Source organism: Dromiciops gliroides, chromosome 4 (genome assembly GCF_019393635.1).
Source record: "Dromiciops gliroides isolate mDroGli1 chromosome 4, mDroGli1.pri, whole genome shotgun sequence".
NCBI classification, from domain to species: Eukaryota; Metazoa; Chordata; class Mammalia; order Microbiotheria; family Microbiotheriidae; genus Dromiciops; species Dromiciops gliroides.
In genome coordinates, this window is record NC_057864.1 from 302172049 (window position 1) to 302189361 (window position 17313).

Here is a 17313-nt window from a genome sequence, read left to right on the forward strand (position 1 = left end):
ATGTCCATATTTTATGTTGTTTTCCTGACTCAGAATGGTAAGGATGTCCTTGAAGGAGCTTTGCTGATTCTGTAGGACATTTCATTCTGATTCTTTGTTTATCACTGTTACAGATCACTGCTCCTTCATCCCTTCTTATCCTGTGGAGGTCTTGTTCCATGTTTTCCTGTGAATTGTCCACAGAAAAGCCACACTACATTCTAGAAGCCCTCTAGGTCTTTTAGAAAAAAAAAAAAGAAGAGCTTCTTTGTATCAACACACAAACCAAAAGTCTAAAGCTGACTAGTTTAAACCCAGGCTAGGGATTTTTAAATTTTAAATAAATATATGGACTGCTGCTACTGCTGAGCCAATGAATCAGTCAACACGCATTTATTAAGGTCCTACTTTGTGGCGGGCTCCGGACTAGTGCTGGGGGATATAAAGACAAAAATAAAGCAGCCCCTTCCCTGAAGAAGCTAACCTTCTAATGGAGGAGACAGCATGTATGTAATAGATACAAACAAGATCCAGACAGAGATGGAAGGACAACCTTAGAGGGCTAGGCATTGGCAGCTGATGGTGCTTTAGGTTTGCAGAAATGCTTTTCAGATGTAGACTCATTTATTCTGAGGTCCTTTGGTGGCTCTTCCTATAAATGAAGTAGTGTAGTACACCTGAAGTGTCCAGTCCTTAGTATGATAGGACCTGAAATGAAGTCAGACTACAACTCTGCCACTTCCTAGCCTTTGTGATCTTATGTGAGTCACTTCTATCTCAGCCTCAGTTTTCTTTATCTGTAAAATGAAAAGGTTTTACTACATGATGTCCAAGTCTCCTTCCAACACCAGATTGAAGGTTTTGTGATCCTCCGAATCCAGCAAGAGAGAAATGATTTTTTAGACGATGGTTACTACCTTTTAAAACTATAACTTTCCTATTTAGTAAGCAACTCATATTTTAAGTAGCATTTTAATATTACAAAATGCTTTCCTCTCAAAATCCTGGAGGGTAGGTAATATGTATATATATGATTTTCTACTTTACCAAAGGAGGAATGAAGTCTCAGACTGGGGAGAGTCTAAATCCTTTTTTAGACTGATTCTCAAAAAGTAGAAAATGAATGAATTTAAATGAATGAAAAAGACTTTACTAGTGTGCCAAGTACTAGGGATACCAATAGGGGCAACTAGGTGGCACAGTGGATAGAGCACTGGCCCTGGAGTCAGGAGGACCTGAGTTCAAATATAGCTTAGTAAAGTCACTTAACCACAATTGCCTTAAAAAACATTGAGCCATCTCCACTTGTCCTCTATCTATCTATCCATCTATCTATCTATCATCTGACAACTGGACCCAGAAGGCTCTGAAGGAGAGAGTGAAGATGGTGACCTTTCAATAGTCCTCCCTCACTTAAATCCAATTCACTGCAAGTCATGACATCACCCCAATGCCACAGTCCTTTTTAAGAACAAAGGACAAACAACAACAGCAACAATAAGGAATACCAATACAATAGAACCCCTGAAATCCCTCTAGGACCATACATGCTAATAGAAAGGAAAAAACACAAATTAGGGGAGCAGTTCCCAGGGAAGAGTGTTTCCATTTGGGAAATCACAGGAATTGTGAGTGAGCCATAAAGAGTTGATTGACTTACTTTGTCTAGTATAGATGGCAGTACTGGTATAATTACAGTTCTCTGAGGAGAAGTTGGAAAGTGGGCTTTAGGCTAACATGTCAAGACAATGTGCAAGGTGGAATGTGAAGCAGGACAGGGGCATTCTCTTATTGAGTGAATCATGGGAGTTTGTGCTTGTATGCTCACCAGTCATGACATGCATGAGCCCTCAGGGCCAGTGTTCCAAAGCTTACATGGATTAAGTCACCCACCCAAGGTCACAGTCTGAGGCCCCGTTTTCCTGCCTTTGCCTTGTTGCATCTGGGGTGGAATATCAGAAGAAAGTACATATACCATTCCAGGAAAATCTGCTTTAGCAGTTAGAAGGGGGTAAGGATCATGCTTAATTTTGGTTTATGAACTTTTAAAAAATTAAGTGTATTTCAGTATAATTGGTTTCCTTTGTAATCTTATAATTTATTTTATGCATTTACAAACATTATTCTGAGTTGTCAGTAGACTCCGTTAGACTTCCAAAGGTGTCTCTACCACTAAAAAAGGTTTAAAATCCTCTTTCTTGGGAAATGATTTATTCTTATTTTCCCAGTGACTTTTCTCCCCCAAATTGGGACGTTTTAAAATTTCTCAACAACTTAACACTGAAAGAGATTAGAGTGTATCCTTCTGCAATTATAGATGGGAAAAAATTTGATACAATTAAATCTTAGCTTGGTATGTAGGGGGAAATGAATTAATTGTTTATGGCCATTTTCCCTATTTAATTTATGTGACTGTAGATTTTACAGTGCCATGATAAGAGAAGGGAGGTTTTAAAAGCATCTTTTCCAGTGAGTTTGGATCAGGATCCTGTATTGTTCCAGTATCTTCCTAGGTAGAGAAGTTTGAGTTCAGGTACAGTGCAAATATTTGTAGCTTTTCCTAAAAGTAGATACAGATATATTTTGTTTTATTTATATAGACATTAAAGGATTATGTATTTAAAGCATCAAAGATACTGTTTGATTTTGTTTCTTTCTCATCTCCTTTTCCACTTTTTAGGACTATGACAGCTTTTTTGAATCGAAGGAAAGCAACACAGTCTTTTCATTCTTAGCCTGAAACCAAGATTGCCATCAAAGGTAAATAAATATCTTCTTAGTCCCTTTTTGGAATTTATTCTTCTAAAATCCAGGTTAAGGGTGTGGATTCACTGATGCTATCCTGTATTTCAGTTTCCATTTTATTAGGCTGATTAGCTGATAAAGAAATACATTAAAACAGATCATGGAATTGCAGATATGGATGGGCACTTCAGGAATAATCTAGTATAAACCCTACCCAAAAGGCATCCTGTCAACACCATCTGAGATGGGTGGTCATCTGATAGAAGACCTTGAGTAACAAGATTTCTCTCTCTAGAAGGCTGCCCATTCCATTTTTGGTTAGTTCTGTTAGAAAGTTTCAGAAATTTTGAGCTTCAGTGGGGCTAAAATTGGGTATCTAATGTGATGAGCCCTCAGGAGTGGAGGGAGGGAACAGCTGAACCAGGTCTAAAACAGCAGGTAAAAGCTGCTTTTGGACTAATCAGCAGTGGGGTTGGGTCCATGAATGCACTAGCCCAGGCAAGGCAGGGAGAATGATCTCAATAGCAATAAGCAGATTATGTCCTTGACCATTCAAACCAGGAGTTCTTAATTTTTATGATCTGAATCCCTCTTCATTTATCAGCATCAGGAAGTAGAAACCTGTATCAGCCTATAAGTTCTTTGAAGAGATGAGGATTTGAGTCTTACTTCATCTTGTATTCCCAGTGCCTGGCACTTAACTATGTGTTAAATTAGAATTGAATAAAATTAGATTTAAAAAAAAATGCTTAGCTGTGTCTGAATTGTGCCCAGCTACAAAAGAGGGACTTGTGACAGGGTATGGTCAGTGTTGATATTATGTTGTCAGTTTATTTCTGCTCATGTGATGGTGAAGTCACTTGATTGTTAACGTTGTCTCCTTAGTAGTTTCTGTGCGAATGTGGAAGCTCTAGACCTAGTTTTCTTTTTTGTCGTCTAGATCCAGAAATGATTGGCATTATTGCAGCCTTCCCATATACTTGGGACGTCTTACAAATGAAACTTTTGGATATTGGAATTTGGCATACATGATCCCCAATTGGGAAAGACTGATTTTCATTAATTCTAGTAAAAGAGATTTATGTTCTAGTGTTTAGTTTGAGAGCACTGGATCCAGAGCCAAAGACCTGGATTTGAATCCTGGTGGTGTTACTTAGTCCTTATAAGAGGGTCAGAATGTTGTGGTGGATAGTGTTGGCTGTGAGTTCAAATCTTAACTCTGGCATTTATGAGTTATATAACCATGGATAAGTCACTTGACTTCTCTGACCCTTGATTTTCTCATCTGTAAAATAAGACTAGTAATACCTCTAGTACCTGCCTCCGAGAATTGTTGTGGGGTTCAAATGAGGTGAGGTGTGAATATAGTACTTTGCCAGCTTAAAAGTGCTATACAAATGTTGGTCATCATCATCATTATTTAATATGACTTTGGGTAAGTTTTTAAATCCCTGTAGGGCTTAATTTCCTTATGTGTAAAATAAGGTGGTTGTTAGAGATGACCTTTAATGATCCCTTGACTTAATGTCAATAGATTCTGAGAATATTACATTCAACCAACAAATACTTGGAGAAGAAGCTGTTCTTTCTTTTCTTTACTTTCCTTTTCATTTTCTTTGTGAGGCAATTGGGGTTAAGTGACTTGCCCAGGGTCACACAGCTAGTAAGTATCAAGTGTCTGAGGCCGGATTTGAAATCAGGTCCTCCTGAATCCAGGGCTGGTGCTCTATCCACTGCGCCATCTAGCTGCCCCTGAAACTGTTTCTTTCTTAAGGAAAGGTCTTTGGTTTGTCTGTCCTTAAAAGTATTAGGTAATCAGCAGACTTTAAATTGTTGTGCGGTTTCTGTTTTTGTTGTTGTTGTTGTTGTTAGGTGCCAGTAGTTCTTCATTATTCATGGTAGCAGGACACTAGGATAATGAAGGAAATCACTCAGTTTTTAGACTATTCTTCTTCCAAACTGTCTTCTAGCAGAACACTGGAAGGAAAAATAGTTCATTTGTATTTTACATTTTTCCATCTGTTGTGTCCACCTTCCACCCTCCAGAAACTATGATGAGAACCACTAACAAATGATACACCTGAGCAGTTATGAATATCACTTCTTATTTTCATTGTTCATGTTCCAGATATCATAGTAAGAGGTAAAATGATGAGAGAAGATTCATATGAATAAATCTGAATGTTTTTATTTTGAGCCTTGATTTCAAGGTTTCCAATTTTATCCAATAAATGGAAATAAAAGCAAATTATGTTTATGTTTTGGGAGAAATAGGTTCTTCTAAAGTTCACCAGAATTTCAATCTTTTCTACAAACCTAGTGAGAGAAAGGAGGGACTCTTATCAACAGTAAGTTGGCTGGGCATAGTGACAGATGCCTGTAGTTGCTACTTCTGAGGAGGCTAGGCTAGTAGATGGTTTTAGTTGGGAGTTCTGAGCGGTGTTAGGGCTAAAGCTGAATCAGGTGTCTGCAGTAAACCTATTTCCAATATGGTGAGCCCCTAGAGAGCAAAGGTGCACCAGGCTGGCTAAAGAGGGCTGAACTAGCCAAGGTCAGAATAATGAAGGAAAGTCAAGCTTCAGTGTCAGTCAGCAATAGGGCTGGGCCCACTAGTAGCCAATGTCCCTTCAGCCTGGGTGAAGCAGGGAGCCCCAGTCTCAAAAACAAAAACAAAAACAAAGATCACAAGTTAAAAATAGGCCCAATTGGTATACTTCTGGTGTAAAGTGGTGTTTTGTTTTTCATCATTTGAACCTCCAGATGGTTGTGGGTGTTTTCCCTGCACACGTGTTAAGCAAAAACAAAGCCCACACATACACAAGGCTCTTGGAAGTATTCTTAATATAGAACAATTGCATGCTTGTTAAAATTCTAGTATCTCTATAAAATTTCTCAGAAAAAGGTCTTAAGAATGCAAATTTATATGCAAAGAACTAAAAATGTGTGTTGTAGAATCATAAAAGCTGGAAGATACCTCAGTGGTTATCGAATGCACCCTGTATTTGACCCAAACATTTCTTCTACCACATCACCAACAAATAAAGTGTAATTTAGTCTATTCTTGAAGACCTTTAATAAGGGAGAATAACAAGTGGTCTAGTTTGGCTGACCAAAAAGTACTTGAAGGGGAATAATGTATAAAAAAGCTCAAAAGTTAGGCTGAAGTTAGATTGGGCTAATGGAGTTCAGTGAGCAAGGAGAGTGATGTGGTCAAACTTTGGTAGCTATACAGAGTACAGATTCAGATAAGGGAAAAAAAAGATTTGTGTCAGGGATGCTTTTTTTTTTTTTTTTTTTTTGCAGGGCAATGAGGGTTAAGTGATTTGCCCAAGGTCACATGGCTAGTTAAGTGTCAAGCGTCTGAGGCTAGATTTGAACTCAGGTCCTCCTGAATCCAAGGCCGGTGCTTTATCCACTGCACCACCTAGCTGTCCCCAGGGGATGCCTTTTAAGAGGCTGTTGAAGTAGTTCTGGTAAGGATGATGTGGGCCTGAAATTACGGTGATGGTCATTTGAGTAGAGAGAAGGATACAAGAAATGCAGAGGTAGAATGAACAAGATCTGGCAACTGGAGATGTGGGGTAAGGGAGACTGATCCTAGGGATATACAGTTAGGTTACTGGAAAAATGATTGTGTCTCAGCAGAAACAAAGAAGTGCAGAAGAGGAATAGATTTAGGGGGATAAGTTCTGTTTTAGATGCTGAGTTTGAGATGTATGTCAGGACATCTAGTTTGAAATGTCTCAGAGACAGTTCATGGTGCAGGACTGGAGTTCAGGAGAAATCAGAGTGAGACATAGAGAACCAGGAGTCATCTACATTTTGAGGTGATTATTAAAGCCATGGAACTGATGAGGTCAGTGAAAGAGGGCATATTGAGTCTGAACCTTGGAGTATGCACATGTTTGGGAACATGATACAGATGAAGATCCTCAAAGCAGTTGATGTTGGATAAGACAAAAATTGAGAGAGCACTGTCAGGAAAACCCAGATAGGAGTTTCCAGAAAAAAGTGGTTAACAGTGGTCAACTGTTTTGGGTATCTTCTCTTCAGAAAAAAAAAAAATCACCTTTCCCCCTATATAACTGTTCATTTTATGTTAAGTGATTTTCATTCTAAATTTTGCCTTTTGTCTCCATTTTGGAAATCATTCCATAGTAGTAATTTCTGGGCAATTTTGACAAAAAGGAAGAATAGAATAAATCATTATTGTAGTATTTTAGAATAAGTGTATTGAATTCTAGATACACTGGGTGGAGATGAGGATCAAAAGAATCTCATGAATCAACAAAATTGACAGAATTGGCTTCTTTGGAAATTTTAGTATGACTCATTAATCAAGCCCATTGCAAGGTAATTAAGATGAAGTGGCAGGATATGCAAATTGGAAGTGACACTGATTTCTCTTTTCATGGATGGAGAGACATTTAGCTGTCTGAAAGTTACAACCCTCAAATATATTTATTTAAGACCTTTTAGATGTGTAGGATTCAAAACAAACCATTAAGAAAAGACCAAAACTTTAATTCAACAACCCAATTTAGCAAACATTTATTAGCCACCTACTATGTTCAAGGCAGAGTAGCAGCATGGGGAAGTGGATAGAGAGCTGGCCTTGGAGCTGGGAAACCACCATTCAAGTCTTGCCCATGAGGTATATTGACTCTATGATCCTGGACAAGGCTCTTAACTTCTCAGTACTCCAGGCAAGTCTCTAAGAAGATGACCCTTTTTAAATGAAATCTTTTTCAACTAAACAAATAAGTTCTTTCTGCCTCTCAACCTCCCCCCAATTAGGAAAAACGAAACAAGAATAAAAACCAAATTTCCTCATTAGAATCTGAGACTTCTGGGGCAGCTAGATGGCGCAGTGGATAGAGCACTGGCCCTGGAGTCAGGAGTACCTGAGTTCAAATCCAGCCTCAGACACTTAACACTTACTAGCTGTGTGACCCTGGGCAAGTCACTTAACCCCAATTGCCTCACTAAAAAAAAAAAAAATTTAAAAATTAAAGAAACTGAGACTTCTAAGTTAATAAAGATGGTGCCAACCTCCATTGACCGAGGAAGTTTCTTTATCTGGGAGTTCCTTAAACAAATGAAATCGGGGGAAACTAGGTGGCACAGTGGATAAAGCACTGGCCCTGGATTCAGGAGGACCTGAGTTGAAATCCAGCCTTAGACACTTCACTCTTACTAGCTGTGTGACCCTGGGCAAGTCACTTAACCCTCATTGCCCAACAAAAACAAAAACCAAATGAAATCACCATATCCAGCCCCTTTGCAACACTTTTTTTTGTGCGTGGTGGGGTTTTTTTTTGTTGTTTGGGGGCAGGACAATGGGGGTTAAGTGACTTGCCCAGGGTCACACAGCTAGTAAGTGTCAAGTGTCTGAGGCTGGATTTGAACTCAGGTCCTCCTGAATCCAGGGCCAGTGCTTTATCGACTGCGCCACCTAGCTGCCTGCAACACGTTTTTTAAAAACTCTGTAATATTGTTTATCATTATCACATCCTTTAAAAATTACTATTTTGGGGGGCAGCTAGGTGGCGCAGTGGATAGAACATCAGCCCTGGAGTCAGGAGTATCTGAGTTCAAATCCGGCCTCAGACACTTAACATGTACTAGCTGTGTGACCCTGGGCAAGTCACAACCCCAATTGCCTCACTTAAAAAAACAAAAAAACAAAAAAAAATGACTATTTTGGGGGGCAGCTAGGTGGCACAGCAGATAAAGCACTGGCCCTGGATTCAGGAGGATCTGAGTTCAAATCCAGCCTCAGACACTTGACACTAGCTGTGTGACCCTGGGGAAGTCACTTAACCCTCATTGCCCCGCCAAAAAAAAAATAAAAGTCTATTTTGTGTACATTTTATAATGTACATGTTAGTACAGTAGTACATATTTAAATAAATGTACACATATTAGTGGTGCATGCTCAGAATTTATTACTGATATGAATGATCCAAGAGTTTGAAGAACCTTGTACTAGGAGGAATACTGTGTACACATATAAATAAAAAGATAATCTGAGGAGAGAGAGAGCAGTAACTACTGGGGGGGCTCAGGAGAGTATACCCTTAGAAGGTGGCCCCTAAGTTGAACATTGAATGAAACTAAAGACGCTAAGAGGCAGAGAGGAGACAATCCTGGGTGACGGCCTTGGCAGAGGCACAAAGGTGAGAGATGGGAAACAGCAGCTAGGCCAGTTTGGCTAGTGCATGGACTGGAATGAAGGGGAGTAATGTGAAATGTGTACAAAGGGAGGATGGGGCCACATTGTGAAGGGCTTTAAATGCTAAACTGATGGGTTGGTATTTCTTCCTGAAAGGATTAGGAAGTTATTGAAGATCAGTGAGTGGATATTCTGGAGGAGGAGATAGTGCACTATTTAAATCCAATTCACTTGTGTGTTCGAAATATGTGTGTGTGTGTGGGGGGTATACCTATTCCTATATAAATGTATATACATATGTTTATGCACATATAAACAGTTCCCTTTACAATCTGAAATCTACTTGAGTATCCATGTATGAAAATGCAAAAAGCAGAAAAATTAACCCCAGTTGCACTGTCTTCCTGCCCCTTAGCAGAGGCATGTAGGTGGTGTAGTGGATAGAGCACTGAGCATGAACTTAAAAATATTTGAGTTAAAAATCTGGCCTCAGACACTAACTAGCTGTGTGACTCTGGGCAAGTCACTTGACCTCTGCTTTAGTTTACCCAACTGTAAAATGGAGATGATAGTAGTATCTTCCTTCCAAGGTTGTGGGGATCCAATAAGATAGTATCTGTAAAGCTCTTAGTACAGTGCACAGCACATAGTAGGAGCTTAATCAATACTTGTTCCTTTCTCTTGTCACCCTGCATCAGGAGTTCTTAACCTGTGGTTATCCATGAACTTGAAAAAATACTTTGATAACTGTATTTCAATATAATTGGCTTCCTTTTTGAGCCTATGTAATTTATTTTATTCAAACAAGGGACCCATAGGTTTCACCACATTGTCAAAAGGAATTGTGACACAAAATATTTTTAACATCTTCGTTCATATGCCTCTCTTTGAAGTATGTCTTCTCTACCCCTTCCACTATTTTTTGTGAGGCCGTGGGGAGTAGCGGAAAGGACACTGAATTTGTAGACAGAAGAAATCTGGATTCATACCTTTGCCTTGATAACTTACTGGTTGTTTGACCATGGGCATATCACTGAACTTTTTTGAGCCTCAGTTTCCTTATGTAAAGTTGAGTAAATAATACTTAAACTATATACTGTTCAGAAAGTGCCTTGTTAACTAACCTTAAAGCACCTTACAAACGGGAGCTGCTATTACTATAAACCTAGGAGCAATCATATCAGATTTAGTGCATTGCTGCAGAAAGAACATTGGCTCTGGATTCAGAAGACCTGGGTTCAAATCCCAACTTTGATGTTTACTGCCCATGTGACCGTGGGTGAATTACTTACTCTCTGAGGGCCTTAGTTTCCTCAGATGTAAAATGAAATGATTGGACTCTGAAATAAAATGATACAACCTCTGAGGTCCCTTTGAGCTTTCAATTTGTAATGTTAAGTAAACCTCTCTGGGCCTCAATTTCCTCATCTATAAAATGAAAAAGATGACCTCAGAGGTCCCTTCCAGCTCTGACTTTATGGGTCATTTAACCTCTCTAGGCCTTACTTTCTTCAAATGTAAAATGAGGGAGTTGACTAAATAGCCTCTAACTTGAGTGTTAGGGTCCATTTTGGATCATTTTGACCGTGGAGACCTAAGTCAGACCTTGCATCTCTCAAAACAGACCTGGTCAGTGGTTAGAGTAGAAACTTCCCCAGTGATTTTCATGTATCATGCTGACAGCATCCTTTCCATAAGAGAAATTCACTTATAAGTTTGGGTTTTCATAAATTAAGACAAAAATTCACTTTGCAGAACAATATCTGCCCAAACTTAACTGACTTTTGTCCCTGCTGCTACTGCCAGCTGGAGAGTTTGGCTTAACTCTTTGTCTCTAGTTAACCCAATCACCTGCTGGTTCCCATCAATGATAGTACCTTACCAGGAGCTAGAAGCATTGTCTTAAGTTCTTGCCTTTGTAATATAACAGAGGCACAAAACATTCTAACCTTACACTGCCTGTGCCCATGTAGGCGTGAGATAAATATTTTTTGAATTGAATAATGAGGCTATCAGCCAGTAACACTAAATAAATCAAACTGAAGATGAAGTTGGGCACAGTATATTCGTGTCATTGTCAGGCATTAGTTTCTTTTATCAGGCTCCAATCTAAAGCAAAGATTAGACTTGAGCTTTCTGTGTTATCTTCTACAATGTGGAAAACAGTCATAACGGAGAATACTATAAATGTCTTCTAAGTATTTGAAAGTTATCATAGAAGAGAGGCAAATCTTGTTCTGCTTGGCCATAGAAGGTGGAAGGAAGAGCAATGGATGAAATGTGTAGAGAGGCATATTTTCACTTTCCATAAGGAAAAACTTCCTAACAATTAGAACTGGCCCATTGTAAAATGTGCCCAATGTGTTTCCCTTCCCTGTTTTCTTCAGCCATGAACTGGTTAAAAGTACCTGTTGGAAATTTTGTAGAGAGAATTCTTGCTTCAAACAAAGGTTAGACTGGGTGATTATGGAGAGGACCCGTCCAACCCTCAAATTCTATGATTGTATGATCTGAGGGTATTATTAAGTCAAGTCAAAAAACATTTTTTAAGCACTTACTCTGTTACAGGCCCTGTGCCTAAAGCCTTGGGGGATATAAATGTATACAAAGACAGTCCCTGCTTTCAAGGACCTTACTTTCTAATGGGTGAGATAACATGTAACAAAGAGCCGAAAAGCAGGCAGTGGGTGGTACCAGCTCAGGGGCATGGTGGTAAAGTACAGAGGATGAAGGATGGTGGATCTAGGCCCTTCCTCAAAATGGAGGATCCAGAAAAAACTCACCAATGGGAAATGGGGCAGGGCGGGGGTGGGGATGAGGCACTAGGTTAGGAGAAGACATCTTGAGGCATTGTGACAGTAATTGTAACAAACTATATAGGTGTTTCTAGATATGTGGGAAAAGAGACCAATGAGTTCAAATAACAAGAAATGTACAGAGGGAAAAAAATTTCACTTGGATATAAAATTAGAATTAGCAAATGATTTGAAGTTGGGTAATAGTGGGAACAGCGAGTGGGTAGTGTACAGTAAAACACACATCCATTCTGCCAGTTTGGGGTGCTAAACTTTATTTTTATTTTGTTATTTTTTATTTAGTGTTGTTGTTAATATTTTTAGTATTATTGACACATTATAGAAAACATTTTTTCCTTTAGCTTTGCTTTTAAAAATCGTGTTTGTTGCATACTTATGCAATATTTTTTATTATATTTAGGTAACAAAATTTTTTCCAGGGGAACATTATCTTCTGATTCTTTATGAAAGCCAAATAGAAAAAAGAATTAATGGGAATTCACTTTAGAGCAGTACTGAAATGTATTTATTCCATTAACTAGGATACCTGTCAAGTGGTTCTAAAAATGTCTCCTTTCCGTCATAGCAATTGGTGTAACCCTGTCAGTAAGTGTTAAAGCCACAAAAAGTACCTAATTTTCACTTTCCAGGTCCCTGTATAGAAGAGAAACCTTCACACCTCTGGTGAAAGACAAATGAAAAGGAAAGGAAAAAAAAAAAAAGACCCAAATGCTGTTTATTTAAGGACAGTGGGCTCCAACATCCAGACTTAAATAAGGAAGAAGTTTCAAAAGCAAAGCACTTTCTTCTCCAAAAACTGCCCCCTTATTAAAACCTTGCTTCAGCTTTGGATACCATTAACATGAACACACAGATTAACAGATGGTTCATAAAGTAAGATGCTATAGAAGGTTCTGTAATAGTCTGAGACCATAGAGATACTTCAATATCTGTGAAGAAAAATCTCTGGAAAGGAATTGTATCATGAAACATAAAAGATGGCACATTTTATGGGAGCAAACATTTGTCTGTTATTCTCAATAGCATATATAAGCTCTTTGAGGGAGGGAGTGAATTGTTTTTATCTTTGTGTTCCTGGCACCTAAACATACTTAGGTCTTGGAACTATTTTTGATTTGGGGCTGGACCTGTGATTTCAGTCCTTTCACATGAAGTGGTTAGAACTCCCTGGTTAGAAATTTCCTCTGTTGATACAGATCAGCAACTCTTCTATAACTTGGAGCCTTAGTTGACTAATGCACTGAGAGGTTAAACCACTTGCTAGGGTCACACAGCCAGTGTATGTCATTATTTCTGATACCAAGGCTGGCCTTCTCTATACTATAATTGTATACCTATTAATAGGAAACATGAACTGGGATTAAGCCATTAGGAGACAGGTTAATTTTATTTTGCCGGGTTTAATAAATTAAAGTTTGTTTGATTGAATTGAACTGCTATTATGCTTCTTTTTTTCTTTCTTTTCCTTTTGGTTACAAAACTCAGGTTTTACTTCATGAATTAGTTTATAGAATATAAGCTTCTTGAGGGCAAAGACTTTCATTTTTGTCTCTGTAAGCACATTGCTTGGCACTCAGCAAGCTCTTAATAAATTCTTATTGATTGATATATTATCTTTTCATCTGAGGCAACATCTCTTGCTATGAAAAGTTGCTGCCAACGTCACAGAGAAGAAATGGTGGGTTGGAGAGGAAAAAAGATTGTTTTGCATTTCAACAGAATATGACAAATCATGCTGTTATCTGTGTTTTCTTTCTTTTCACATCTAGGCAGAGCCCTAAGTGTGGAAAGAGAACAATGAAGAGGGCAGAAGCACATTTGAAAGAGCAAGGGTGGTGTTCAGCAAACAGCCACTTACCTAATGGATCACTGTGATAAAAGCCACGTGCATCATCAGCACTTTGCTTGCCACTGAAGGAGTGCTTTCCAAAGATGTGGGACCACTGGGCATTACAAAAATCTATAAATCAAATTGGCCATATGGTGGATTGTTCCTTATTTTCTTATTTACCTACATTTGATGAGCTGTCTTGGGGGAGTCTTTTACTGGGTACTGATAGTCTTCCTTGATAGTTTCAAAGATAAGTGGATGGCAGCCACCAGATGACACATGTAGCATCTCTACAATATTGCAGTATATACCCACATTAGTTAGACATGCTTCCTTTAAGCTAATGTTGCCCAGATCATGTTCTTGAAATTAGTTTATTAGGACATTCGCATCTCTTGAGCCAGGAAGGGGGAAAATGATGCTTAGTACAAGCAGGGTAGTGAAGAAAAATGGCTCATAACCAGGAATGGTGATATTTTTGCTATTTGTAAATACCACATAAATATAACCTTTGATGTTACAACCTGCTTACTGTAATAGGAGCTCTTCAAACTATAAAAAATGATTCTAAGTTCATTGTCACAATGAAACATTCAAGTGACTTGAAGAAATTCTCACTAGCATATTGAAAACTCTATATGATATTTTGGAAAGTATCTGGGTTCGTTTGTTTTTCTTTTTTCCTCCTTAGAGAATTTTCCACTTAAATGCCATAAGATGCTTGACAGATATGTTTTAAATTGTGAAGGTCATGCACTAATTTAATCCAAACTTTGTAAGAAAATTGTTTGACTTAGATCTGAAAGTTTTGTGACTACAGAGAGATATATTGTATATATGTGTATGTGTATATATATATACATATTTATATATGTATACACATGCATATATATACACATACATACATACATACATACATATATTAGTGTGCCCCTCCCCAATAGCTACTTATCTCTTGTAAAGGAATTATATTTTTTGAAAAGGGAGCTCTTGGTTAGATATATTTTGTGTATCCATTAATGAGTCATATTAAATGATACTAATACCTTAACATAAGTGAATATTTCTTTCTATGTAACTTTTCCTTTTCTCTTCAGTCCTACCTTAATCTTAACCTATTTTAAAATTTAAGCATTTCAACTTAATGCAGATAAATACTGTTTTCCCAGTAATCCTGACCTCAATAGTAAGTTTGCAGACTATGCATTTACAAGAGAATTGCTTTATGGCATGCAATATCCTTTCACACTCCCACTTAGGGCAGCTGCTCATAAACTTAGGTGGTCCTCCCATTTGGACAAGTGTGCTTTTCTTCATCTTAGTATTCCTAGTGTAAACAACTTGTATTTGTATAGTATGTGATAGCTAAATATGGGATTTCCTTGCATAGGACATCTTCCTAGAGCACCCTGGAAAAACTACTTGATGTGCATGGAGACACACATACACATATACACATGTACAGGACTATCTGAGCTATTGGGCCTACTCCCAGAGTACTGACATGGTTGGGACTTTGAACAGGAAATTTATGCAAAATTGAAAGAGTAGCAGAAATGCCCAAGTCTGTTTCAAAAGTCCCTGCGTGATTTATTTAACATTTCACAGAACTTAGTGAAAACCAAAACTAGATTCTCAGACCAGATATTTGTAGTCCAGCACTATAACCAAAAAAGAAAAAAAAAAGAAATATTCATTTCTATTCCATAAAAACTAGAGACTTGATCCAGGATCCATCCAAATAAAAAAGTCAGGAAGCTTGCATGTCATTGATTGGTTTCCAATGAGTACAGTGAAGGTCAAGCCCTATGATTGTAAATTCCAAGGGCTTGTCCAAGAATTTTGTCTAATTGAGTATTGGTTATACTGAAATTTTGAAACTGAAGAGATTTTTATTGGATGTAATGAGAATTAATCCATACCATTAAACCTTGCAAACAACAACAACAAAAGGTGAAGTTGAAGAACAAGGGTGAGGAACTATGGGACCAGTAGTATGTATCCTGGGAAAAACAATAACCCAGATTGGATGTTTCCTCTATGAATTCTTAACTTCCCATAGTAAACTTGCCATGTTCATACTAAATGAGAGTTTTTCTGAATTCATTTGACATGCAATATCCATCTTTTTGCTTTGTCAATTAAGTAATAAAAGTAGGTAGATCAAGCACTGTATTAGTTCCAGTGAATAATTAGTTTTTGGAAGTACATTATCTATATTAGGCCTATCGAGGGACAAATGTACTATTTTAGGGTACTGCAAGGAACCTAAACATTGTGTCTATGCAATAGCCATTTAATATATAGGACCAACCAGACCACCAAATGACATACTCAAAATGACCTCCTTTATCTTACTTTGAATTAAATTCAATACTTTTTCAAAAGCACCTACTATGTATAAGGTGTTGCTCTAAATGTGAGGTAAATAAACTGAAAAATAGTGTAGTTCCTGCCCTCAAGGAGTTTATAGTCCAATACTAGAATAAAACACATTTATGAATATGTCACAAGATAAAATCTCATAAGAACATCACTGGAGTAAACTAGACAAAGTACTATAAAAAATATGAGGAATAAACAATCATGCTCTATTGAAGAAATCAATGAAGGCTTCATCAAAGAAGGGGCATTTAAGCTGGCCCTTGAAGAAAGACATTTTTAACAGACACAACTTTGATGTGGATGAAATACTTTAATTATCACAGGATCGTGGTGGCCAGTGTCTTAAAAACCAAGGTGGGGAGGAATTATGATTATGGGAACTGCAATTTTCAAATCTTTAGGGTAGTCATTAAAGGAGAATTCCCAAGTGAGTTGCTGTTGGAAACAATTTTAGGGCAAAAGAGGCTTGATGGAGAAAAAGCAAATTCTGTGACTTTTAATCAGATGCCCCAGAGTCTTCTGTTGCTGCCAGAATGTCAAACAGAATATTTAGTTAAGGAAATATTTGTTTTTTCAGGTGTTAAGTGTTATATCAGATATCAAAACAGATAAGACTTGTCTTTGACTCCAAAACGAAATTCAGATTTTTTTAAAATAAAAAATTCCAGTTTGACATCCATAGTTTGGCATTTTCTTTATAATGAGCTAAAAATATAGCAAGGTAAACTAACTATATACTTCCTTTATAGAAAACAACAGGCTCTTGTTTTTATTTCTCTTTACAAGCGTTTTTCATTTTACTGTCACTCTCCGTACTGCTTTATAGCCTCTATTGCTGCTTTTGTGTTTAGCTTTATTTGTCTGCTCATAAAATAAGTTGCATACCTGGTGGCAGATCTAGCAGCAAAAGGAAGTATGTGAGCTGCTTTAAAACATACACGGAAATTGGGAGTGTCCCCCTGCCAACAAGTTTTCCCACCTACACTACTTTTGTAGAGTTTTCTGTATAAGGCAAAACTTCCTGCTTAGGTCTCATTTTCTTTTTTGTTTTCCTTTTTCTTTTTTTTGCCGGGCAATGAGGGTTAAGTGACTCCCCCAGGGTCACACAGCTATTAAGTGTCAACTGTCTGAGGCTGGATTTGAACTCAGGTTCTCCTGAATCCAAGGCTGGTGCTTTATCCACTGCTCCACTTAGCTGCCCCCTTAGGTCTCATTTTCTGCCATATTTCTGCTAGCCACATGCATGCAGTAGCCGAAATGCTAAAGATTCAGTCATATAAACAGTGTGATGAAAGGAGAAGCCAATGGATAGGACCCTGGGAAAAAAATTTGGCTTGTTTCAGAAAAACATCAATCAATACAGCACAAAGCATCAGTAATTT

At 37.9% G+C, this 17313-nt stretch overlaps 1 protein-coding gene across 1 annotated transcript in view; it reads left to right on the top strand.

Annotated features, from left to right (window-relative positions):
- SH3BGRL2 (SH3 domain binding glutamate rich protein like 2) overlaps positions 1-16612 on the top strand; it is a 106157-nt gene extending 89545 nt beyond the window's left edge. Inside the window, exons 3-4 of the mRNA XM_044002601.1 lie at positions 2660-2739; positions 13485-16612. Of these exons, the coding sequence (XP_043858536.1) occupies positions 2660-2719 (60 nt within the window). The 3' untranslated portion in view covers positions 2720-2739; positions 13485-16612. The remainder of the gene's footprint in view (positions 1-2659; positions 2740-13484) is intronic.
- The last annotated feature ends 701 nt before the right edge of the window (positions 16613-17313 follow it).